The sequence below is a fragment of the Indicator indicator genome, chromosome 1, assembly GCF_027791375.1.
Source record: "Indicator indicator isolate 239-I01 chromosome 1, UM_Iind_1.1, whole genome shotgun sequence".
Lineage (NCBI taxonomy): Eukaryota > Metazoa > Chordata > Aves > Piciformes > Indicatoridae > Indicator > Indicator indicator.
This window is the reverse complement of record NC_072010.1, coordinates 14,767,366-14,787,770: the sequence shown is the minus strand read 5'-3', so window position 1 is coordinate 14,787,770 and position 20,405 is coordinate 14,767,366. Positions and strand designations below refer to the sequence as shown.

The window sequence follows — 20,405 nt, the reverse complement described above, 5'->3', positions numbered from 1 at the left end:
ACACCACCTGACTGTGATTCTGGGGGGGAAAAAAATGTTACTTCTACCTCTTGTTTGAATTTGAGTATTTTCTCTAATTTTCCTGTCCTGCAATGCTGTGAAGAGCCCAGCTCCAGTTCTTCAATGGCCTTCTTGCATGTGGTGGAGGCTGCTGTTAGGTATGCCTGATGCCATCTCTGCTTCAGGCTGAACAAGCCCGTATTACCCTAGTGTCTCTTCACAGGGCAAGTGCTCGAGCCCTAAACATCTTGGAGATCTTCAACAAACCTTGCTGCAGTTTTTTAACATCCTCCTCACTGTTCCCTCCATCCCCCAAGTCCTTTTCTTCAGATCTGCTCCTCAGCCAGTCAGTCTCTAGCCTGTGTTGAAAGAACTATTCCTTCCCTTTTGTCCTTACTATCGCTGGGTACCACTGAAAAGGGGCTGGCATCTTTATCTTGACACCCACTCCTTAGATATTTATAGACATTGATAAGATCCCCTCTCAGCCCTCTCTTCTCAAAACTAAACTGCCTCAGGGTTCTCAGTCTACCTTCATAGGAGAGATGTTCAGGCCCCACAATCATTCTCGTGGCTCTCCATTGGATTCTCTCCAGCAGATCCCTCTCTCTCTTGAATTGAGGAGCCCAAAACTGGACGCAGAATTCCAGGTGTGTTCTTACCAGGGTAGAGGGGGAGGAGAACCTCTCTAGACCTGATGGACACACTTTTCTTAATGCCTCCCGGGATGTCATTGGTGTGCATTCTGGGTAAAACAGTAACAGTTGTGTCTGTTCTTAGAGAACTACCTCGACAGTCAGCTGTAAGGATGCAGCCATCGTTTATCACATTTATTTTCCTAACCCTGAATTCCTTTTTAGTCTTCATATATTAATGCTTTCCACTCAGAGCTGATTGTAGGATAACCAGTGCTAAAGGAAATGTGCTTACTGTTCAGCCAAAGAAGTTATTAAACTGCAAATCAAATATTTTTTTTTTGTACATATAAAAACATAAAGCAGCTGAGCCATATCTATTCATTCAATGGCTTTTCCAGCAGAGTAACTGATACTGCCAGACAATTGTCTTTTGTTTATTTTTCAGACTGCCACATAGTGTGAAGCGGACTTTGTCTGGCTCTGTCAGATGTCACCATCCTTCACACTTGTCGAGAGTAATTAAAATGGTTTTGTGCCACATTTTGACCCACTGTTGATGATTTGTCCTTGTTGAGACTGTTTTAAGGCACCTTCTCAAAGGCATTCTCAGGCTTTCAGGTTTTGACTTTTGACTCATTCTGTGCTGAGCACATTGGTGCTGTTGTGGCTGCTGAGCAAGGAACAGTACGAGGAGATACTATGAAGACAATGAGCTGTGCAAAGATAAGAAAAAGATTGGCAAGACCAGACCTGAGGCGTGGTTGCTGTGGCAGGGACACTGATATCAATTCAGGAATTGGTTGTTCCCTCAAATAGTTTTCTTCCCAAAGTAGGGCTGCTGAAAGATACTGTCCCCAGACCGGTCTAGTTGTCAAACTGATGCAAATCCTACTTGAGAGGATACTAAGTTTACTGATAGAAGGCACTGTATTGCAATATCAAGAAATGTTAACACATGCTTGAGGTTATTGATTCAGTCCCATCCTGGGGGTCTGACTTCTTCAGAGCCTGTGTCTTCTCAATGCAGAAGCGACAGTTGAGTGTAAAGACAAGAATTAGGATCAGAAGGGAGGCGATTCTGTCCCTAAAGCCAGCTCTGTCCTGATTACTGTTGGCAGAAAATGAAGCCAGATGCCATCAGTGCTAAAGAGTGAGTGATTTCCATAGCTGTATTCAAAGTGTGGCACAACAGAAAATTTCTTGAGACATGTCTACATATAACAATAAAGGCCATGAAGATGTTTTCTTTCAGGGTGTTGAGTAAACACCAAAGATGTCTTCTGTTTCATGCTAGAATTGGTGTGTATCAAGTATCAAGTGAACAAGAAACTCAAGCCAAAAGAACCAAGAAATGATTGAAGAAAAAGGAGAGTTTTAAATAAACTTAGTTTTGAGTGTTATTCTAAATTGAAAAAAAAAAAATTGTCTTGCAAATGAGAAAGTTTGTGATTTGAGAGTCACAGAACTTGTTCCTCTTCCTGAGCTAAGAACCCGTAGTGCTATACGATATATTTAAGTCTTTTTCTTAAAATGTGGGCTTTGAGAATAGAAATAATTAACAACTAGTTATTGAAATATCATTAAATTCTCACTCAAATAATTTTAAAAAATGTTGTAATTTACTTTCTTGGTATAAAACAGTGCTTCTGAAATTTTCACAAAGAGACCTCTGGCTATAGGAGTGCAGACAGAGACATTTTCTGGAAACCCTTTGTTCTGGTCCAAATCCATGCAATTTGCTGGTATTCCAAACCATCAGCTGCTCCTGAAAATAGAGATTTAAGATACTGACAAAGTGCTACCCAAAACAGCTGTAGTCATTGCATTACTATTCTGACTGCTTTGAATTTTAAGTAAAACTGGAGAATGATGAAATGAGAAGCAAATTCAAAGGTGTTTTCTAAGAGCAATGATCTGTGTATGCTGTTTCTTCTCTCACAAAACATTCTCTTTGCTGTGGTTTTTATTATTGTTTTATTTAAATTCCTTGGGTTTGTTTTTCTCCAGTTACTTGTGTGCATGTTGTCAATAGATACTAATTAAAAAAAAATGAAATCTAGTTTTCTAGTTCAGTCATTAGAGTGACAGGCTGTATTCAGGAGTAACTTCTGTGAGAGGGGGAAAAAAACCCAACAACATAGGAGAGAATTTTAAAATGTTGAGTAAAAAAACTAAATGATAATGAAATCTTGGCAATCTCTGCCACCAAGTGGTCATTCAGCAATGTGCAACAGATGCTCTGTCCTGTGATTGCTGCACGTATGATAAAAGTTACATACTTTCGATTTACCTGCCCACTTGCAAGGTGGTCTCCATCTAATTAAAACAACTTTATTCTATTCAAAAAAAGGCAGAGTGATGGAGTGTCAGAGGTCAGATAAAGATGTTACAGAGTTTCTGGTTTTATAAGCTTGCAGTGCCCCTTAGCTCATTTCACCACATACTACCAATTTTGCTATTTCAAGTAAAAATCAAGTTTGTAGTTGCTTTAGACTAACTTTTGAAGTGAACCAGTCTAACATAAATTTAAAACTGGTAGCCAGCATAAGAGATTACATCTGAAATAAATATTTTTTTTTTTAAATTAATGCATTTGTAGATTATATGTAAGCTGGTAAGTAACAGGATCATGAATCATATCACAGCTGTAGACAAAGTCAGAGATCCAGAAGGCTGGGAAACCAGCTGAAGCCCACGTCACACTCTAGAGCAGCTTTGGCCAGGGTGACTTCCTCTGCCCACTGCAGAGGAAGCATAGCCTTCACCTAATTTTACTGATTTATTTAAAAACAAACAAACAAACAAACAAACAAAAAATATCAGGAAATGAAAAAGCAGTAGAAGTGAGACTCCAGAAATTATTATTAGTTCTATAATCCTGAAAGGCATAGTGATTACAGAGTCATGTGTCAATTCCCTGTTTGCAGATTCATGAAGACTTACTTGCTACTCTTTAGGTGGATAGAAAGCTATTTGAAATTCTACAAATCTATTAGATTTTTAAGGAGCAAGCTCTGCAGCAGAACTGAGAACTAGAGGGAGAACTGGAAATTTTAATTGATGTGCTCATTGCTGGCTAAAGAGCTGAATCTAGTGCCTCATTCAGCTTTTTTACATCTCTACAAGTCCTAGCTTTTTCGTTCTAGCCTTGGTTTTAGTATATGTCTGTCAGAATGAAACCCCTGTAAAGCTCACTGCTGAGATGTTTTTAGCACTTTCTGATTGACATCAGGTGAATATTTATCACATACTCCATATTCCTATTTCCATTTATTATTGAAGTTCAACCATGGGAAGCCCTTGTTATACCTCAAGTAGTTATAATGACTTCCACTGCAGGAAAAAGGGCTCCTGAAAATTTTAGCTTTTATTAACATCAGGCATTGTGTTGTGGGCTCCTTTGATATGTGACATACCTGTACAGCTGTATAAGCATCTAAACTTCCCCTGTTTACCTCCCTGCTAAACTATATCCCATCATATCCCACATACCACTCCGGGATTCAAAGTGCCCCAGTTTGCTTATCTGTAGGTGCTCAGTGCATTAAGACACATGTAAGAACTTCACATGGAGACCTTCACTGGAAGTGCAACACAATCCCACAGGATGTGAGACATTGCAATAATAGCCCCATGTTTTAGAAGAGAGAGAACTGACTTTTTAGTGAGTCTGAATCAACAATGAATTTTATTTCACTTTTTATGTCTTGCACTACTACTCACTGAACTGGCTCCATTATTAATATAAGTTAATATCATTCATTTTGCTTTGACATTTGCTGTCCACTCTTACAGCATCCTCATTCATCTTGAGTCTCAGTTCACAATTTTGTGATGCTCTAGACCTTCTCAAAGATGTAAATCTGTAATGAAACCTGCAAAATGCATCCATGGTGTGCCTCCTCTCCTTGTTTCTTGACTTCTCCCACATGCTGCCCTGACTCTCCTTCATCCATTGCCTACAAAGTTGTGCTGCATCAGTGCTGCCTCCCTCCTGATGTGGATTCCCCTTCTGTGCACCTAAGGAGCAAGGGAAAGTGATGGCTGCTCTGCTCTGGTCTCTTGGGCATGGTAGGAGCAGATAAGAAACAAAGGGAGAAAACCTCTTAGTTCTCAGTTTCCTACATCACAGTCTGAAAGTGTTTGTTTCAACTCACAACTAAATTCTGTTCAGGTACAAGGAGTTTACCAAAGTAATTTAATACTCCCCAAATTGACCTTAACAGTTAATATTCTGTCATATGACACATACATGAGGTAATTTAACCATATTGTTTTTCTATTTTTTTTGTACTATAAAAAATGTTTCCATTTCAGCTTGGTCAAAGGAAGCAATCAAGTATAAGAAGCTCAGATGAAATCCACTTAAACAGTTTAAACAATCCTCCGAGGCAATACCAGGTAAAACCAGTTTATTTTAAAATCAAGAAGTAGTAGATCTGACAGACTGACAGTGTGATGATGGTTTTGAATTCATGTTAAAGAGCATGAACTGGGAATACAGACCTTGTGTATATCAAAAATAAGTGTAATGATTTAGGTATTTGCAATGCAATCTGAGAGTGTTTTTTCTCTCCTCATTGTATCTTAAATGCTGCCCTTGTAGTACAGTATTTTAAAGTGCATGAAATAATGTTTTAATTTAATTGCACAGTGCAAATTAAGAAAACCAAACCAAACCAAACCAAAACAAAAAAACCTAAACAAAATCTTCCTGTTCCATTTGCTGAACCAGATCAGGTTACAGTGCCACATCTATAAATAACTGATATGATATGATAACTGAATATGATATGATAACTGAAGCACTGAAAATATTTTTCAGTCTTTATGCTGCCAATACAAACAACTTCAATGAGCCCCTGTGCAGTTCAGTATAAAGAGATCCAGCATGATCCACCTACAGCTCAGCTAGTTTGTTCAGAGGCTGCTCCTTTCCTTCCTGTAATACTACGGAGCAGGTGGAAAGGAAGAAGCAAGAGCTGGTTGGGGAATAAAGCAAGATCTTCTGAATGCAAAAGGGTACAGAACACATAAGACAGAAAAAAGTGTTTCCTCTTGGGCAAGCTAACTCCACTCTTCCTATACAAGTGTAATATAAATATATTCAAATATGATATAAGATTAAAATAAACTGGTTGCAAAAGGGCTTAGCAATTAGCACTGCTAATCAGGGTCATTATCAACTCATGGTAGCAATAAAGGTTAGATCATTTCACCTACATGCAGATCAAAGCTGTAACTGTATTAATCATTCTCATAAACTCCAGTATTAGGCTGATCTTTGTGAATGATAACATTTGTAAGATGTGTTTAGTTTTCTAACCTTCATGTAGATGTATGCACAGGGTAATACAGTTTGAATATCCACTGTAGATGAAAGCAGAGATTTTTACATTACTTTCCTTTAACCTGGTAAGCCCTATTCTAAAATGTCTGAATGCAACAGAAGGTAACAGATCTCATGTTTTGAAATGTCTAGCTAAGTCCAACTAAGAAGACTCTTTTTACCTTTCTTTCTTGTCTGCAGAAAATAATGAAGCGCCTCATTAAAAGATATGTACTGAAAGCTCAGATAGATAAAGAAAGTGATGAAGTCAATGAAGGTAAGTGTGTTGATGAATTCTGTGTTTATCTCTAACCAGAGAATCAAAATAAACTAATGGAAGTGGTTACATGTGCCACTTGAGAAATGTTTCCATAATACATAATCCACTTGATAAGTTCCAAAGTGCAAGATGTAAAATTAACATGAATTTCAGTTAAAGAAGAGATGTGACTTTCTGCTCTCCCACCTGAAAATATCACTGAATTGATGACTCCTTGTGAAAAGTGTTGCTGCTTCTAGCAGTGCCCATGTATGTCCTATGGTGAGGCTGCATTTAATGCAGCAGCTGGTTTAGGGTACTGGTGGATGAATTTTCCAGTGTTCTTTGAGATTCATACATGGAGATACACATGCTTCAAACTTTTTTTGTGCGTGTAACTTTTTTAGCTGCAAACAGCTAATGAATATGCTTCATAAAAATGCTCTGATGATGGAAAGACAGTGCAGTAGGAAAAGGAGAGGACTGCTCTCTTATGGACAGTGAGCGGCCTTGTTGCTGGCCAGGAGAACTCAGACACCCCTGATGTGCATGCCTGCAGAAATGGAGCTGGGAGTGTTGGCCAGCAGCCTGTTGAATATAAGCTGGCAATGTGCCCAGGTGGCCAAGAAGGCAAACAGAATCCTGGCTTGTATCAAATTGCGTGACAAAGCAGGACTAGGGAAGTGATTGCCCCCTTGTATGGCACTGGTGAGGCTGCATTTTGAATAATGGCCAGCTTGGGGCCTCTCTCTACTAGAAAGACATTGAAATGCTGGAGTGTGTCCAAAGAGGAGGAAAGCTGGGGGAGTGTCTAGAGAAAAAGTCTTATGAGTGGCTGAGGGTACTGGGGTTGTTTATCCTGAAGAAAAGGAGTCTAGTGGGAGACCTTATTGCTCTCTACAGCTACCTGAAAAGAGATTGTAGTAAAGTGGGTGTCAATCTCTTCACAAGGTAACAAGTGATAGGATGAGAGGAAACAGCCACAGGTTGTGCCAGGGAAGGTTTAGATTGGATATTAGGAAAAATTTCTTCACCAAAAGGGTTATCAGGCATTGGAACAAGCTGCCCAGGGAAGTGGTTGAGTCATCATCCCTGGAGGAATTAAAAGCTGTGTTGATGTGGTGCTTAGTGACATGATTTATTGGTGAACTTGCCAGTGTTAGGTTAACAGTTGGACTTGATGATCATAAAGGTCTTTTCCAACCTAAACAGTTCTGTGATTTCTCTTGCAGCAGAACAGCAGCAGCCATATAACAAATCATTTGAGTTTTGTGAACTCATCTGATCTCTCTCACTTTTGCCTTTAGATTTGTTCAGTTCCTAACTGCATCTTCATATTCTTATCCCTAAGCCTCTCTTCACTTGTGGGTGAACATCTGCTTTTTCTGTTTCAACAAAGAAATCCTGAGAAAACCCATGAAAACTGTGAGATACTTGTTTTTTCCTTCATTTCTTAATTGTGTGATCTTGTGGTGTCTGTTACAGGTGAGCTGAAGGAAATTAAACAGGACATCTCAAGTCTTCGGTATGAGCTCCTTGAGGAAAAGTCTCAAAATTCTGAAGATCTTGCAGAACTTATCAGGAAACTTGGTGAAAAACTGTCAATTGACACTAAGGAAGAGGAAAGCAAGAGATAACCCAAATGTTTAAGAAATGCCATAGATTGTTAACAACCCACTTAAAGCCATATTTCTGTTTTTCTTAAGTCTAGCTCACATTTCTACAGCAGATTCAGAAAGTAAATCATTCTAGTTCTTTATTGAAAAACCACAGTGGCAGATCCTCTGGGTCTACAGACAGTAGGGAGGAGACACCACCTGAGTGAAAATACTTATCTTTTTTTTACCTGCTGAAGAAGAGTTAATCTGAGATCATTTTAATATTTAATTTACCTCTTTTAGAATTCCAGTGGAATCTTGATAAGCCCATTCATGAAAGATTAAAGTTATAAATCTAAAAGTTTCCTATATTAACTGATTATTTTTGAAAATTTCCTTTTATAGACAGTGTTACATATATTTTAGTGAAGAAAAAAGAGGAAAATTCTAGACTTTTACATATTTATATTGAAAGCTATTCAACTTTACAAGCCCTCCCAACTAGCAAAAAAAAAAAAAAAGGCAAGCAGCAAGTTAACTGCCTTTCTTAAAAATGTGCAGGATATTAGTTTATTTGAATGTTTCCTTGAAGAGGTAGGCATCATAATACCTGGAGCACTGTGTTACAGTTCTCTCTACTTGACCCTATTACCACTGAACTATCCTGAAAGCTAGGTTCAAATAGGAGTTAGTGAGTTAGTTCATTAAGGAAGAAATATTTTTCACCAAGTTTATTGGAAAGCTCTTGCTGAGGCATGAAGAAAACATATTTAACCCCTTAATTTCTAATCTGTTCCAAAGTTCCCAAATTCTCCATCTTTTATGTCTTGAAATAAACTCCCAAACTGCAGGTTAGAGGTCTGAGTGTAAAGCCAGTAACATGTTTTTTTAATGTGAAAGATACTAAAACATCAGGTGCAAGACCTCTCTCTGAATTCTGGGAACATCATACATTGGGTACCATGTTTTTTCACAGTTAAACCAGCATGAAAGTTTATTCAGCAAACAAAACATGTTCCAAAAATTAATGAATTCTCACCTTCTATGGATTTGTATCCCACATCCTTTTTTTCCACTGGACAAAGCTTGGCTCTTGTGCTGCATTCCCTAGGACTCCTCCAATGAAAAATCTTCAGTCCATGTTATCAGCAGAAGCCTCCAATGTTTCCACCTTGCCCACCACAATAATACTTCTATGTCTTCTTGTTTTGAACTGGACAAGAAATGTCCATGTTTGGATGATAGTTGTGTTACTGGCCATGAAATGTATCCATGCAGGACAGTCAGCTGGTTTCTGTCTCTTCGGATAGATGCAGGCTAAATTCCCTCTTTTTCCTCTGTTGCTACAGTAATTTGGGTTTCTCACTTCTGTCACCAGTTCTTGAGACTGTAAAAAATCCCTGTTTGGAGATTTCTGCTCCTCTTTAAGCTTGGTTGAAATTAGCGAAAGGGCTGTGAAAAATTTACAGAAACATCAAAATGTGTAGCACACCTGTAAAAGCCTTGAATGTTTAGGCAACAAAGCTGAAAATGGTTTGTCAGTAATTGCTTTTAAATTAGCTTTGTGAAACAAACTTATTGTGGAATGTATCAGAATGTTTTTGCCTGTCTCTTTTAGGCTGGAGGTTATTATTTTAGTGGGTTTAGATTAGTTACTAGCTGCATTTACTAATAGTCCTTTTAAAAAAACCCCAATAATTAGTTAAATCAATTTTTAAAAAGTATATTAGAATGAGTTTTGAAATCTTGTGAAAAACAGGTGGAGGTAGGGGCTGTGTCCTGCCTGGAGAGCAACAGAAAGCTACTGTGGAGGTCAGCCTGCCCTGAGAGGTGTTTGTCATGGTTTGGGGGAGCTGTTCAGCCTTTTGCCTGCCCTGTTAGTTTAGTCACAAATGGAACGTGTGAGACGATCCATGTCCTGTGGGCCACAGGCACAATGAACTCAGGGTTTAGAAACTTTTAAGGCTTCTTCCTTCTCTGGGAGGAGAAGGAAAGTGAGATTTTCAAAGGCAGTAGAGCAGTTTTTATTAAAAACCACAGTGTGCAGGCCTCAAACCTGATGAGTTACAGACTGGACAATTTCATAACTTGCCTTTGATCACCAAAGTGCACCTCATCACCTGTATTATGTCCTGTGGTAGTCAACAGGGGATACTGCAGACTCCAAGACGACCCAGCTGGCTGGTATTTGGCAGAAGGATTCTGGTTTCTGTATCAGCCATTGTGTGGAAAACAAAGGTAGTTGGGGTGATCTCAGGCTGGAGGGCAGAGCGAGGTAACTTTTCTGCCTTTCAACTCATGGATGATTCCTGGCCATTTCCCTGAGCCACAACTGGCCATTGAATTTGACCTCCTACTTGAGTATTTTGTGCCTGGTTTTCTGATTCAATGAGCACTTACTAGGGGTCCATTGAATGCCTGTGTTAGAGGCTGTACTGCTCAAAGCAGAGCATGTCCACCTTAGACAGTCTTTTCGAAAAATCTGTTGTTCTGAACTCGAGGCAACAAGGCAGTCAAAGGTCACCTTCAGTAATCAAAATTCTTTCTTTTTGGTCACTGTAATGTACAGTTTGTATCTGCGATCTCGTGCTAGGTGATGGTAAAGCCTGTGATCTCCCTAACCCTGCTGTAAGGAAATACCTGAACAGAGTGTATGATCCAGGCACTTTTAAAGTGAAGATTTTTATTACAGAGGTAGAACGGACACTGTGAATTTGTTTATGCCCATATTCTGACTTATCTATATGATCGTAATGTATATACTGTATTTCATGAAGAAAACACATATAGATTTTTTTAATTCAATGAAGATAATTTTATATGTAGCTCTTACTCATGGAACAATTTGTTAAATATATTTGAAGAGGTCTATTGCCAAATGTAGTGTGACAAGCAATGTAGTATTTAAAACGAGCACAACACCAAATATATTATTCTGATAAAAAAATTAAATGTATCAGACTCAAAATACCTTTGTGATGCATTGTATGAACACATTGCTCCTTCACTGGGAACCTTTGGCTGCTATTCCTTGGAAGAGAGCTGCAAGACAAATATGGTAAACTATTTTAATGTGCTAGCAACACCAGTATAAAAAAGTTTCACAGAAGGAACAAAGGTCTTTTCATAACTGACTAGACTCAAGGTCAAGTATTTTGTCTGCTGTGACTAACTGTGACTGATGCTAGAGATTTCAGAACATCTGTAGCAGGTAACATATAATTTGCATTCTACATAGTTTTCCTGGTTGCTAATAAGACAAAATTGACATAACTTTGATCAGGAAGAGTTTCCAGATTTTTTGTGAATTATTAAGATAAAAAATAGTTGTGCTATCTACTTAATTGTTTCTTTAAATCTTGTTAATTTTTTGTGCTCAGCAATGTTTCTGCAGCAGCTTCAACATCTGAACTAGACCTACTGTGAAGAAGTATTGCCTTTATAATTTTTTTTCCCAGAATATTTCTTAACCTTGACTTATGAGGCATAGTGAGCGGAATTTCTTAGACAGTCTCCTTTATGTTCATTTAAACATATTTCATCAAAAGATATAGGAGGGCTTAAGAAATTCTGAACAGAAGGAAATGAAGTAAGGAAATCCTCAAATCAACAAAGCTTTGCCCAGTGGTTTCTCCTGCTGTTCTACATGAAAGCAAATCACACCTAACTATTACAAAAAAAACTTTATACATCATGGGGGACTGCAGGTATTAGAGAATGATAATGCAAGGCAAGCTTAAGACACTCATGGTTTTGCAGTAGCAGGTCCTGAGTAGGAGCTAGCATTTTACAGATAGATAAAGATATACCAGGTTAAAATCCGCTGTATTTCACCCTATACTATGGCCCTGCCACATCAAGCCTTTGAATCCTGGTGCGTTTAGAACTGAGATATACAGGTCCATCTGATTTTAAATGTCAGCCACAAAGACTTCTGCATCAGAGCTCCTCTAGACTTTGAGTGGATGGGGATGGTCAAAGGTATGATTTTGCTTCATCTTAAAGTAGACAAGTATTCCAGGTGAGTAGTAGAAGTGAACATTTCTCTCCAGTTACTCTAAAGAAGCCACTGTAGCTGTTAGCAGTGATTATAATGAAGTGTGAGAAGCCCCAGCTTGGCAGAAATGAACGCTGCAATACACTGAATCATTACAAATGCTCATCTGTGTGATGAAGTGCTTTAACTCATGAGTTGGTTCATTGAAAGGGGCAAGGTCTAACCTGACTTCAGAAGAATCCAGCCCATCCTCCAGGGATGACGGATGAGGATGGTTACTTTACTGTAAGCAACACCACATTTTTTCCTTCCTAGTGTAACTGGGTAGGCACAAATGAAAATACCATTAACTGCATCTACCCCAGATGTTAGAAAAACTGTAACTTACTGTGCACATGGCAACCAAAATCTTGTTGATAAGCCAGGAGGTTTGTGATAAAGAGAATTTCATATCCCATGTTTTAATACGTTGTAGTGATCATGTATTTTCAATATTATGTCTTTGAAGTTTACAATATACAATTTGGTCTTGGCAGCACTTCAGCTATAGCAGCTGTATCATGTAATTTACTAAGAACATGTTCTCATGACTGCAGTGTCCCAAAATGAAGTTTAGTCCAGTGAAATCTTGCATCTGCCTCTTAGGGATTTCCCTCAAGCTTCAAATTTGTAGCTGAACATTGTAATTAATACAGTGCAGAGCTCATAATGTGCAACTGCACTCATTTGCAGAACATTAGAAATCATCTTTATGTTGAAAATTTCTCATTTTTCTTGTAAATATTTAGCACTTCTTTAAATTCATTAGAAAATGCCTTGTGTGAAATTTCTAAGCACTTATGTTCCTGCTTAAATTTTAATTTGGCTTTTGGAAAATAGAACTGATAAATTTAAAAGTTTGTGTTTGGAAAAATACTTCTACTTCAGGAGCTCATACCAAAAGCAAAGTTAGAAGAGGCTGAGGAGCGTACCTTAAATTCCATGCACTTAGAAGGTCAAGGAATCCTGTATGACACACTGCCCTTCACTGGTGTATATGACCTTGAGTAGCTCAAAATGTTTCATTTGTTTTCTTGCTTCCATTGGTGGAAAAACCCAAGTCTTCTGTTACTTTCTGTTCTTGTCACTCCCCTTAATGTGACAGTGGAGTAGGGCTCTGACGGGGGGGCCTGCTCTGGCAGGGGGATTAGACTTGATGATCTATTTGGGTCCCTTCCAACACCTAACCTCCTGTGATCCTGTGACCACAAGGCACAATCTTTCAATGCTTCCTGCATCCAAGCAACTATGTTTTAGTAGCACCTGGTTTTGTTTTAACCTTTTCAATATTCTGTGATACAGCTCCTTGACATCTACTTTTTGCTCCTTTAATTGATGGACCTCTGATCAAAGTAATTGAAAAAGATCTTATAGTATGCAAAGTACAGTTCAGCAGATAAGCAGTCAATGTTAATAGCAATATTTTAATACACTTTTATGTATGAACACTTTTTTACCATTTTGCTATTTCATTGTGCTTTACAAACAATAAGGAGTATATTTTGGTAGGTTTGCACAGTCTGTCCAAAAGGGTGTAAATAAAATGACGATCAGTCCAAAACCCTCTTGATGTAGGCAAAACCTACTCTCTCAGCTAGTGAATGGTTTTCTACAAATAAATTTATTTTCCCACAACTTTTGTCAAGCCACTTCAGCTCACTATTCATTATCTACTTCATTTGTGCCAGAGGTGAATGATGCTAACTGATGTAAACATGCTTAAATAATCTGGAAAATTTATAAAAGCGAAAATGTCAATTCTTTCTCAAGGAAATTATTTCCTTGCTTCCAGATTAACTATAGCAGAACTCCAGTGGTGTAATCCATTTCAATAAAAGACATGGGATTTCATGAGTTTCGTGTCTTCACAGCAAAAGGCATTGCTAGGGACTTGGTCTTCAAAACTGCAGTTCTAAAAATACCAGTTAAGACGCTCAATGAGACTGTCTTGTCTGTAGCCCAGCTATTTGGTCCCCATCTCCTCATGGTAAACTGAATCTTTGCACCTGGCTCATAAAACCATACTTGCTTCTGAATGGAGAAAAATCACTGACCCAGGAAATGGTTAAAAAACACATGTATTATGAGCAAGTCTTTCTGGTGAACAGAAAAAAAAGGCACGATCTCAGGTTGCTGTCAAGTCAGGTTGGTAGGAAAAGATTCAAGGCTACTTTGAGTGGCTGTGATAGAGCAATGTGTGATCTCTTCTGAGATGGTGTTTCTGTTTTCAAAAGATGATTCTCCTAGAAACTACCTTGTGCTCAAATTTGTCAGCATCATTTAAGAATGCTCTATCTTCCCTCTGAAGTGGACCTTACACTTTTCTTTGCTACATCCCTTCAGCAGGGACTTCTCTCTGATCCTACAGGATATCATTGACTGTAGTACCACCAAGACTATTAAAACTAAGTCATCGTTGGACCAAGAAAGATTTCTCAGTATCAGAATGGGGGAAATAAAGAGAAAATCACTCCCAAAGAGCCTACAGTTCTTTTACTGTCTGAAGGTTGCCTGTAACCATCCATGAACGTTTCACCTGTCTGCTGATTTTGTCCCTTCTGGTTTAGATATCCATAATACAGATAATTCTGCAAGCCATCTAGGCTACTTTTCCAGTTTCTGAAAACACACAGAAAATTCTAGGACATAGGTTTAGATATCTAAAATATGCCTGCAAAGCATGCTTTCAAAAATACTTGTTCCTCTCCTCTGCTTGGGAAGATCCCATCTATTGTCATAATAGCCTCACACCTAGTTGTGAAAACAAGCACAGGTCACCAGCACCATCTGCTTTAGAGCAGAATTCCTTTGCTAAAATCATGGTCATGGATGTCCACACGTGGACAAAGAAACCATTCACAATTCATCATCAACATTCTTTTTGTACTGCTATCCAAATTAAAAACAGTTTCTCTCTGGATCAAAGAGAGGATTTGACATACCCTAGGAGAATATAAAATTTTCTCTATTTCAGGTGAGTTACATGCTCTCTGGTTGTGCTTACGCTGTATATATGAGTCCAACTAAACTCTATTTTCTGTTAAGTCCATCCCTGTAAATAACTTGAGTACGAATACATGAAGTATCAGTCTCTTTCCAATAAAGGAAGTATTTTAATAATTTTATTTCCCAACTGTATTTCCTTGTTCCTTTATCTACTCTTTTCCTAAGTAACAATGAGCTTGAAAACAATATTTTCCTACAGCAATTCCATGGCCTTGCCAACATAGCTCATTATACTGTGGCCAGAGGCTTGAATTAACAAATACAGTTAGGAAATAGTATTGATTCAGTAGCACTTATAATACAACCTTCTTGCTTCATGCAGTACATGGGGAAAACCAGAAATCTCGCCCCTTTTGTCTGATCAAAGTCAATTCTGGAAATCAGAACCACTGTCCTCAATCTTATTTCTTCTTGTGTACAGCGTAAAAGGGCTTGAGTATTACAAACAAGTTTTTAAAACTACTGGGAGAAGTTACCCTTAGCACTACAAGTGATTGTAAACAACTAATACAGTTAAACCCCCTTCAGCAATTTCCACCCCTATAAAATTCATGCCTTAGAGTCTGGTTCATATTCTACCTGCATCCACAAGCTGCAGCAGTGGTGAATGTAATGTGTGTCCTGGCTGGGCATTGTTGTAAATAGAACACATCAGCCCCTGATAATCTCATTTAGATTATTTGTATGAAAGTATTAAGAGAAAGCCAGGCATATAGGCTGAGCCCGCATTTATTTTCAAAGTAGGTACAAGAATAGTCCAAACTGTGTGTATGGACCTAACATGTTAATATAATGTTTACCTGACCTGAGGTCTCTGTTGTACTGTCACAATACGGTTACTTGACTCCATTTGGCTCACTCAGGACAGTTAATTGGCCTAAAATGCTACGAATTGGGTACAACGAGGCCTTAACAATTATGCAGGTGCAAGAATTACAGGCATCGAAAGGCAGCAGTGATGCACAGCATGCCAGTGCACATGCTTTAGGTGATGTGGGCCTGTGACATCACTTTTCTATCCAGGAGTAGAGCAGAGCAAAGCAGAAAAGAAAAGCAAGGAAAAAAGCAAAGAGAAAAAAGAAAAGAAAAGAAAAGAGAAAAGAAAATAGAAAAGAAAAGAAAAAAGAAAAGAAAAGAAAAGAAAAGACAAAAGAGAAGAAAAGAAAAGAAAAGAGAAAAGAAAAAAGAAAAGGAAAAGAAAAGAGAAAAGAAAAGAGAAAAGAAAAGAAAAGAAAAGAAAAGAAAAGAAAAGAAAAGAAAAGAAAAGAAAAGAAAAGAAAAGAAAAGAAAAGAAAAGAAAAGAAAAGAAAAGAAAAGAAAAGAAAAGAAAAGAAAAGAAAAGAAGAAAAGAAAAGAAAAGAAAACAAAAGAAAAGAAAAGAAAAGAAAAGAAAAGAAAAGAAAAGAAAAGAAAAGAAAAGAAAAGAAAAGAAAAGAAAAGAAAAGAAAAGAAAAGAAAAGAAAAGAAAAGAAAAAATGTGGTATGACTAGTGTTAGTGCCTCTGTGAGGTCTCTCAAACACAAGGTAACTGACTGACCAAGCTGTAGGAAATCACAAACACAGACATCACTTCCACCAAATGTTATGAATAATGTGTTGAATAGTTTATATTAATTTACAGTATCTTTTTGTGTATGGTTTCTTAAAACAAAAAGCGAAGCGCAACAAATTTGCAGCTGCCTAATTAAAAAGCAAACCCATTATTTGAGGTTCAGGCAAACTGAAGTACAAAGTAACCCAAAACTCTGAATCTGCATCAATGATGCAAAGCTTTAAGAGTGAAAGTGCGAAAAAGTTGAGTGAATTCAGAACTTGACATTTTAGAGGCCCATGCAAGATTTCGATCCACCACAGTGGGGCAGTAATTCCCTGGTTTTGCTTAAGAAGCAGGTGATGGAGTGACTGCACACAATCCTTCCAAACGGCCACCTCCTCTCACTGAGCAGCAGTGGGATAACACGCTCACACTGACACTGACACCCTTTATTTTATACCTGTGCATACATACATGCTAATACACACCCATGTATATATCTAGTATATATAGACACACATACATACCAAACTTTCTGATTTGATTTTCACAGTCCCATGGGGATCCCCATGCAAGGTTTCCTAAAAAGCAGACTGTCAAGAGAAGCTGTGATTGCACACAATGGAATGACTCAAAGGCTACAGCAAATGCTGTGGAAAATGTTTCAGACTTACAATTATGCACTTCAATTACATGAGGAGAATAAGGGGCAATGAACACAAACTACAGGTGGGTAAATCTGGGTTCAATAGTAGGGATTTTCCCACTGATCATGCTCACACACTGGTACAGGCTACTCATGTGAGCAGGCACACCTCCAAACAGATCAGTGCCCTGGGCCACATCAAGTCTGATCTTGAATGTCTCCAAGGATAGGGCCTCAACCAAATCTCTGGGTTAACCTGTTCCAGTATTTTACCAGTTTCATTGTTAAGAACTTCTTCCTTATGCCTAATCTAAACCTACCCTGCCCCAGTTTAAAACTATTGCCCCTTGTCCTATCACTACAAGCCCTTCTAAACAGTCCTTCCCTAGCCTTTGTGTAGGTCCCCTTCAGGTATTGAAAAGCATCTATAAGGTCTCCCAGGAGCCTTCTCTTCTCCAGGCTGAACAGCCCCAATTCTTTCAGCCTGTATTCATAGGAGAGAGGCTCCAGCACCCTGATCGTCTTTGTGCCCCTCCTCTGGACCCACTCTAGCCAAGTCCATGTCTCTCTTGTGTTGATGGCCCCAGAGATGGACACCGTACTCCAGGTGAGGTCTCACCAGAGTAGAGATCTCTTGAGCTTCCATCAAAATCAAGCTATTATCTGATTATTATGGATAACTTTATATGCATTTGCAAGCCTCAGTGACTGACAGTGTTAGCTGTATTTATCCAAAGCAACTATTTCTGATCCTGGACCAGCCACATTTGTAAATTGTGTTTGTAGGTCAGTCATTGAACAGATGCGAGAAATCCTCTGAGATTGCAACATTTTACTTTTCCCTTGGTGGCTTTGGGAAATTGATTCATTTTTTTATACATCTTCTAGATCTATGATTAATGACTTCCCTCTCATTTAAACGCAGCAGTTGCCCAGTTTGTTTATTTTATTTTCCCAGCCAAGTAAAAGAACCAACAAACAAGTAGCCAAGCAAAAACCTCAGGCAGACACACAAATACAGGCAAACAAACAAGGGCTTATGTCTACTTGGGAAGGCTGGAGACTGCAGAATGTTACATTTTTATGTAGCATAAAACATTATTATTATTATAGTTTAATGCACCAGAGTTAAAAAACTGCCTAGAGAGTTGTCTTTACAGAAATATAGCAACTCTTTATAGTATCATCAAACTAAAGCTTTATAAAAGAAATCACATCTCAAACATAACTCAATAGAAATGTTTTAAATCCCTGAACATGGGAACTTTTAAAATACATCTGCTGTCACTCCTAAGCCTAACTCTCCAAGGACAGAATGGGTGCTCAAGCTGTTACACCTGTTTTCACATGATTCTGTTTCTAGAAACATGACTCCAAATGGAAGCCTTGGTCATCAATGTTTGCTGTCAGTTTTGGAATAGCTGGCTAGAGGTGGGAGTCAGAGATTGTTTAGGATGGGAAAAGCTGAGAGAGAGAAAGAGGCAGAGAACCTACTGTGGATTTACAGCAAAAGGTCAACGGAGTCGGGTTTTTTGTATTTTAATTGCCACGGATCAACTATAATAGGTTATAGGTAAATATGAGATATATTTTGATTCCTTCTTTCCTTTGTTTCTGGAGTTGTAATACACTTATTCAGACTTTTAAAAAATAAGATGATATACTGTGATCTCTATTTTAATTCATTATTCCTCCACTAATGTAGACATCTTCTGATTCAAACAGCCAGCCAGTGCTGTAGCTTTGCCACAGGACTTGTGCTGTGTTTTCCTCACTTTAAAAGGATGGCATCAGGAGTTTCTAACAGATGCCCCTGTGTAAATGGCCTCTTTGGGCATATATAAGCTTCCAAAATAGAGCAGGTGTCTTCCAGCAGCCCTGGAGTTCAAACACAGCTCATGGAAAGCAGCTCTGGTCTCTCCCCGATGCAGGCAGCAAATCTGTGCTTCCCAGGCCTGGAACTCCTTCCAGCTCTGCATATACACCACAGCTGGTGCTCCTCACCCCAGTTCTCAACTGCTCTGGCTTCACAGTGATTGTGCTTGCAGAGACACATGAGAATATAACCCTCAGCTCATTTTTTCGGCCCTTCCATGTTAGCCCTGTTTACAGGCTACCAAATGGCTCTCATTTCAGAATGGCCTAAAGGCTGTCTTGGTTTCACCTATAAAAAAAGCCCAACATTTCAGCCATCTGTCCCACCATCTTGAAGCATCACACAAAGCAATGAACAGGCTGCATGATTTTGGCCTGGATGTATTTTCTTAGGTCACACTACAATAGTGGACACTAAAAACCTGCAGCATTGTCAGCCTGTATTTTTATATTTCTCTCCATGCAATTCCACACTTGCTAACTGACTGCCCATTGTCTCGTTTATAAATATGAAATCTCATTATAATGTTCACTGTCCTTGTGACTGATGTTTATCAGTCTGATGTCTAGTGTCTTCTCTTGAAGTTGGCAGAACTCCAATCCTTGCAGGGTCATGAAGGCTGAATTACAATCAGTCTCTGGGGCTTATTCTGCAGAAAAGGGATTAGGTGACATGACCTTGTGCCTATTTGCTTCCTTCCCTTGCTGCAGAGAAGAGGGTCTGTGAAATTATATGGGATCCAAGGAGGACTCAAAAGAACAACTTGTGGCTGGGAAATGTTCTAGTTCTTACTAATTTGGGGGGAAGGACAGCTAGGCAGTGATGTCTGAAAGATCTGCACAGCTGCTTTCCAAGTCCTATGGGAAGGGGATTGTGTGGAACAAACATGTGATAAAGAACATGTCCTCCCACCAAAATAAAAGATCGAATCAGTTTGCCCAACTGAGTTTTGGCAAAACAAAAGCACTTCTTTAATCTACATCAAGCAGATCAAAGGACAAATATCTCATTGTTTTATGTTCTGCACAACATCGGTGCTCACTAAGAAAATACTAAATCATTCCCTACACTCCTCCAGCTATAGATAGCAAGGCTGTAGCCTCTTTTAACCCAAAGACAGCTGATCTGTGTGTATTTAGTGGCAGTACTTTGTGATGAGCAAAAGAAGGGACAATAGGTTTCCAGTGTTGGAGGAGAAAAAGTATCCTTCTACTTTAAAAAGAAATAGTAAGTTCTATTTACTTGGAGTTTAGCCCTAGATGTGGTGCTGTCACCTGCCTCTTCTGTCATTACTGCTTATATGGCTACCTGATTTCTAGCATCAAAACCAGCACCTTTTGGAATAGGAATACATCAGGAAGGGGCCTCTGTGTCCTCACCTCCAAATAGCATCCCCAATTAGGTAAGACTGTGCCTGTGGGAATCCACCAACCCTCTATGCTCCAGAGCTCCAGTTGCTCCTACATGAGCTGCTCCCAAGCAC

General features: G+C 38.7%; 1 protein-coding gene across 1 annotated transcript in view; it reads left to right on the top strand.

Annotated features, from left to right (window-relative positions):
* TRPC6 (transient receptor potential cation channel subfamily C member 6) overlaps positions 1-7,863 on the top strand; it is a 97,996-nt gene extending 90,133 nt beyond the window's left edge. The window contains exons 10-12 of the mRNA XM_054381205.1: positions 4,956-5,039; positions 6,169-6,244; positions 7,712-7,863. Of these exons, the coding sequence (XP_054237180.1) occupies positions 4,956-5,039; positions 6,169-6,244; positions 7,712-7,863 (312 nt within the window). The remainder of the gene's footprint in view (positions 1-4,955; positions 5,040-6,168; positions 6,245-7,711) is intronic.
* The last annotated feature ends 12,542 nt before the right edge of the window (positions 7,864-20,405 follow it).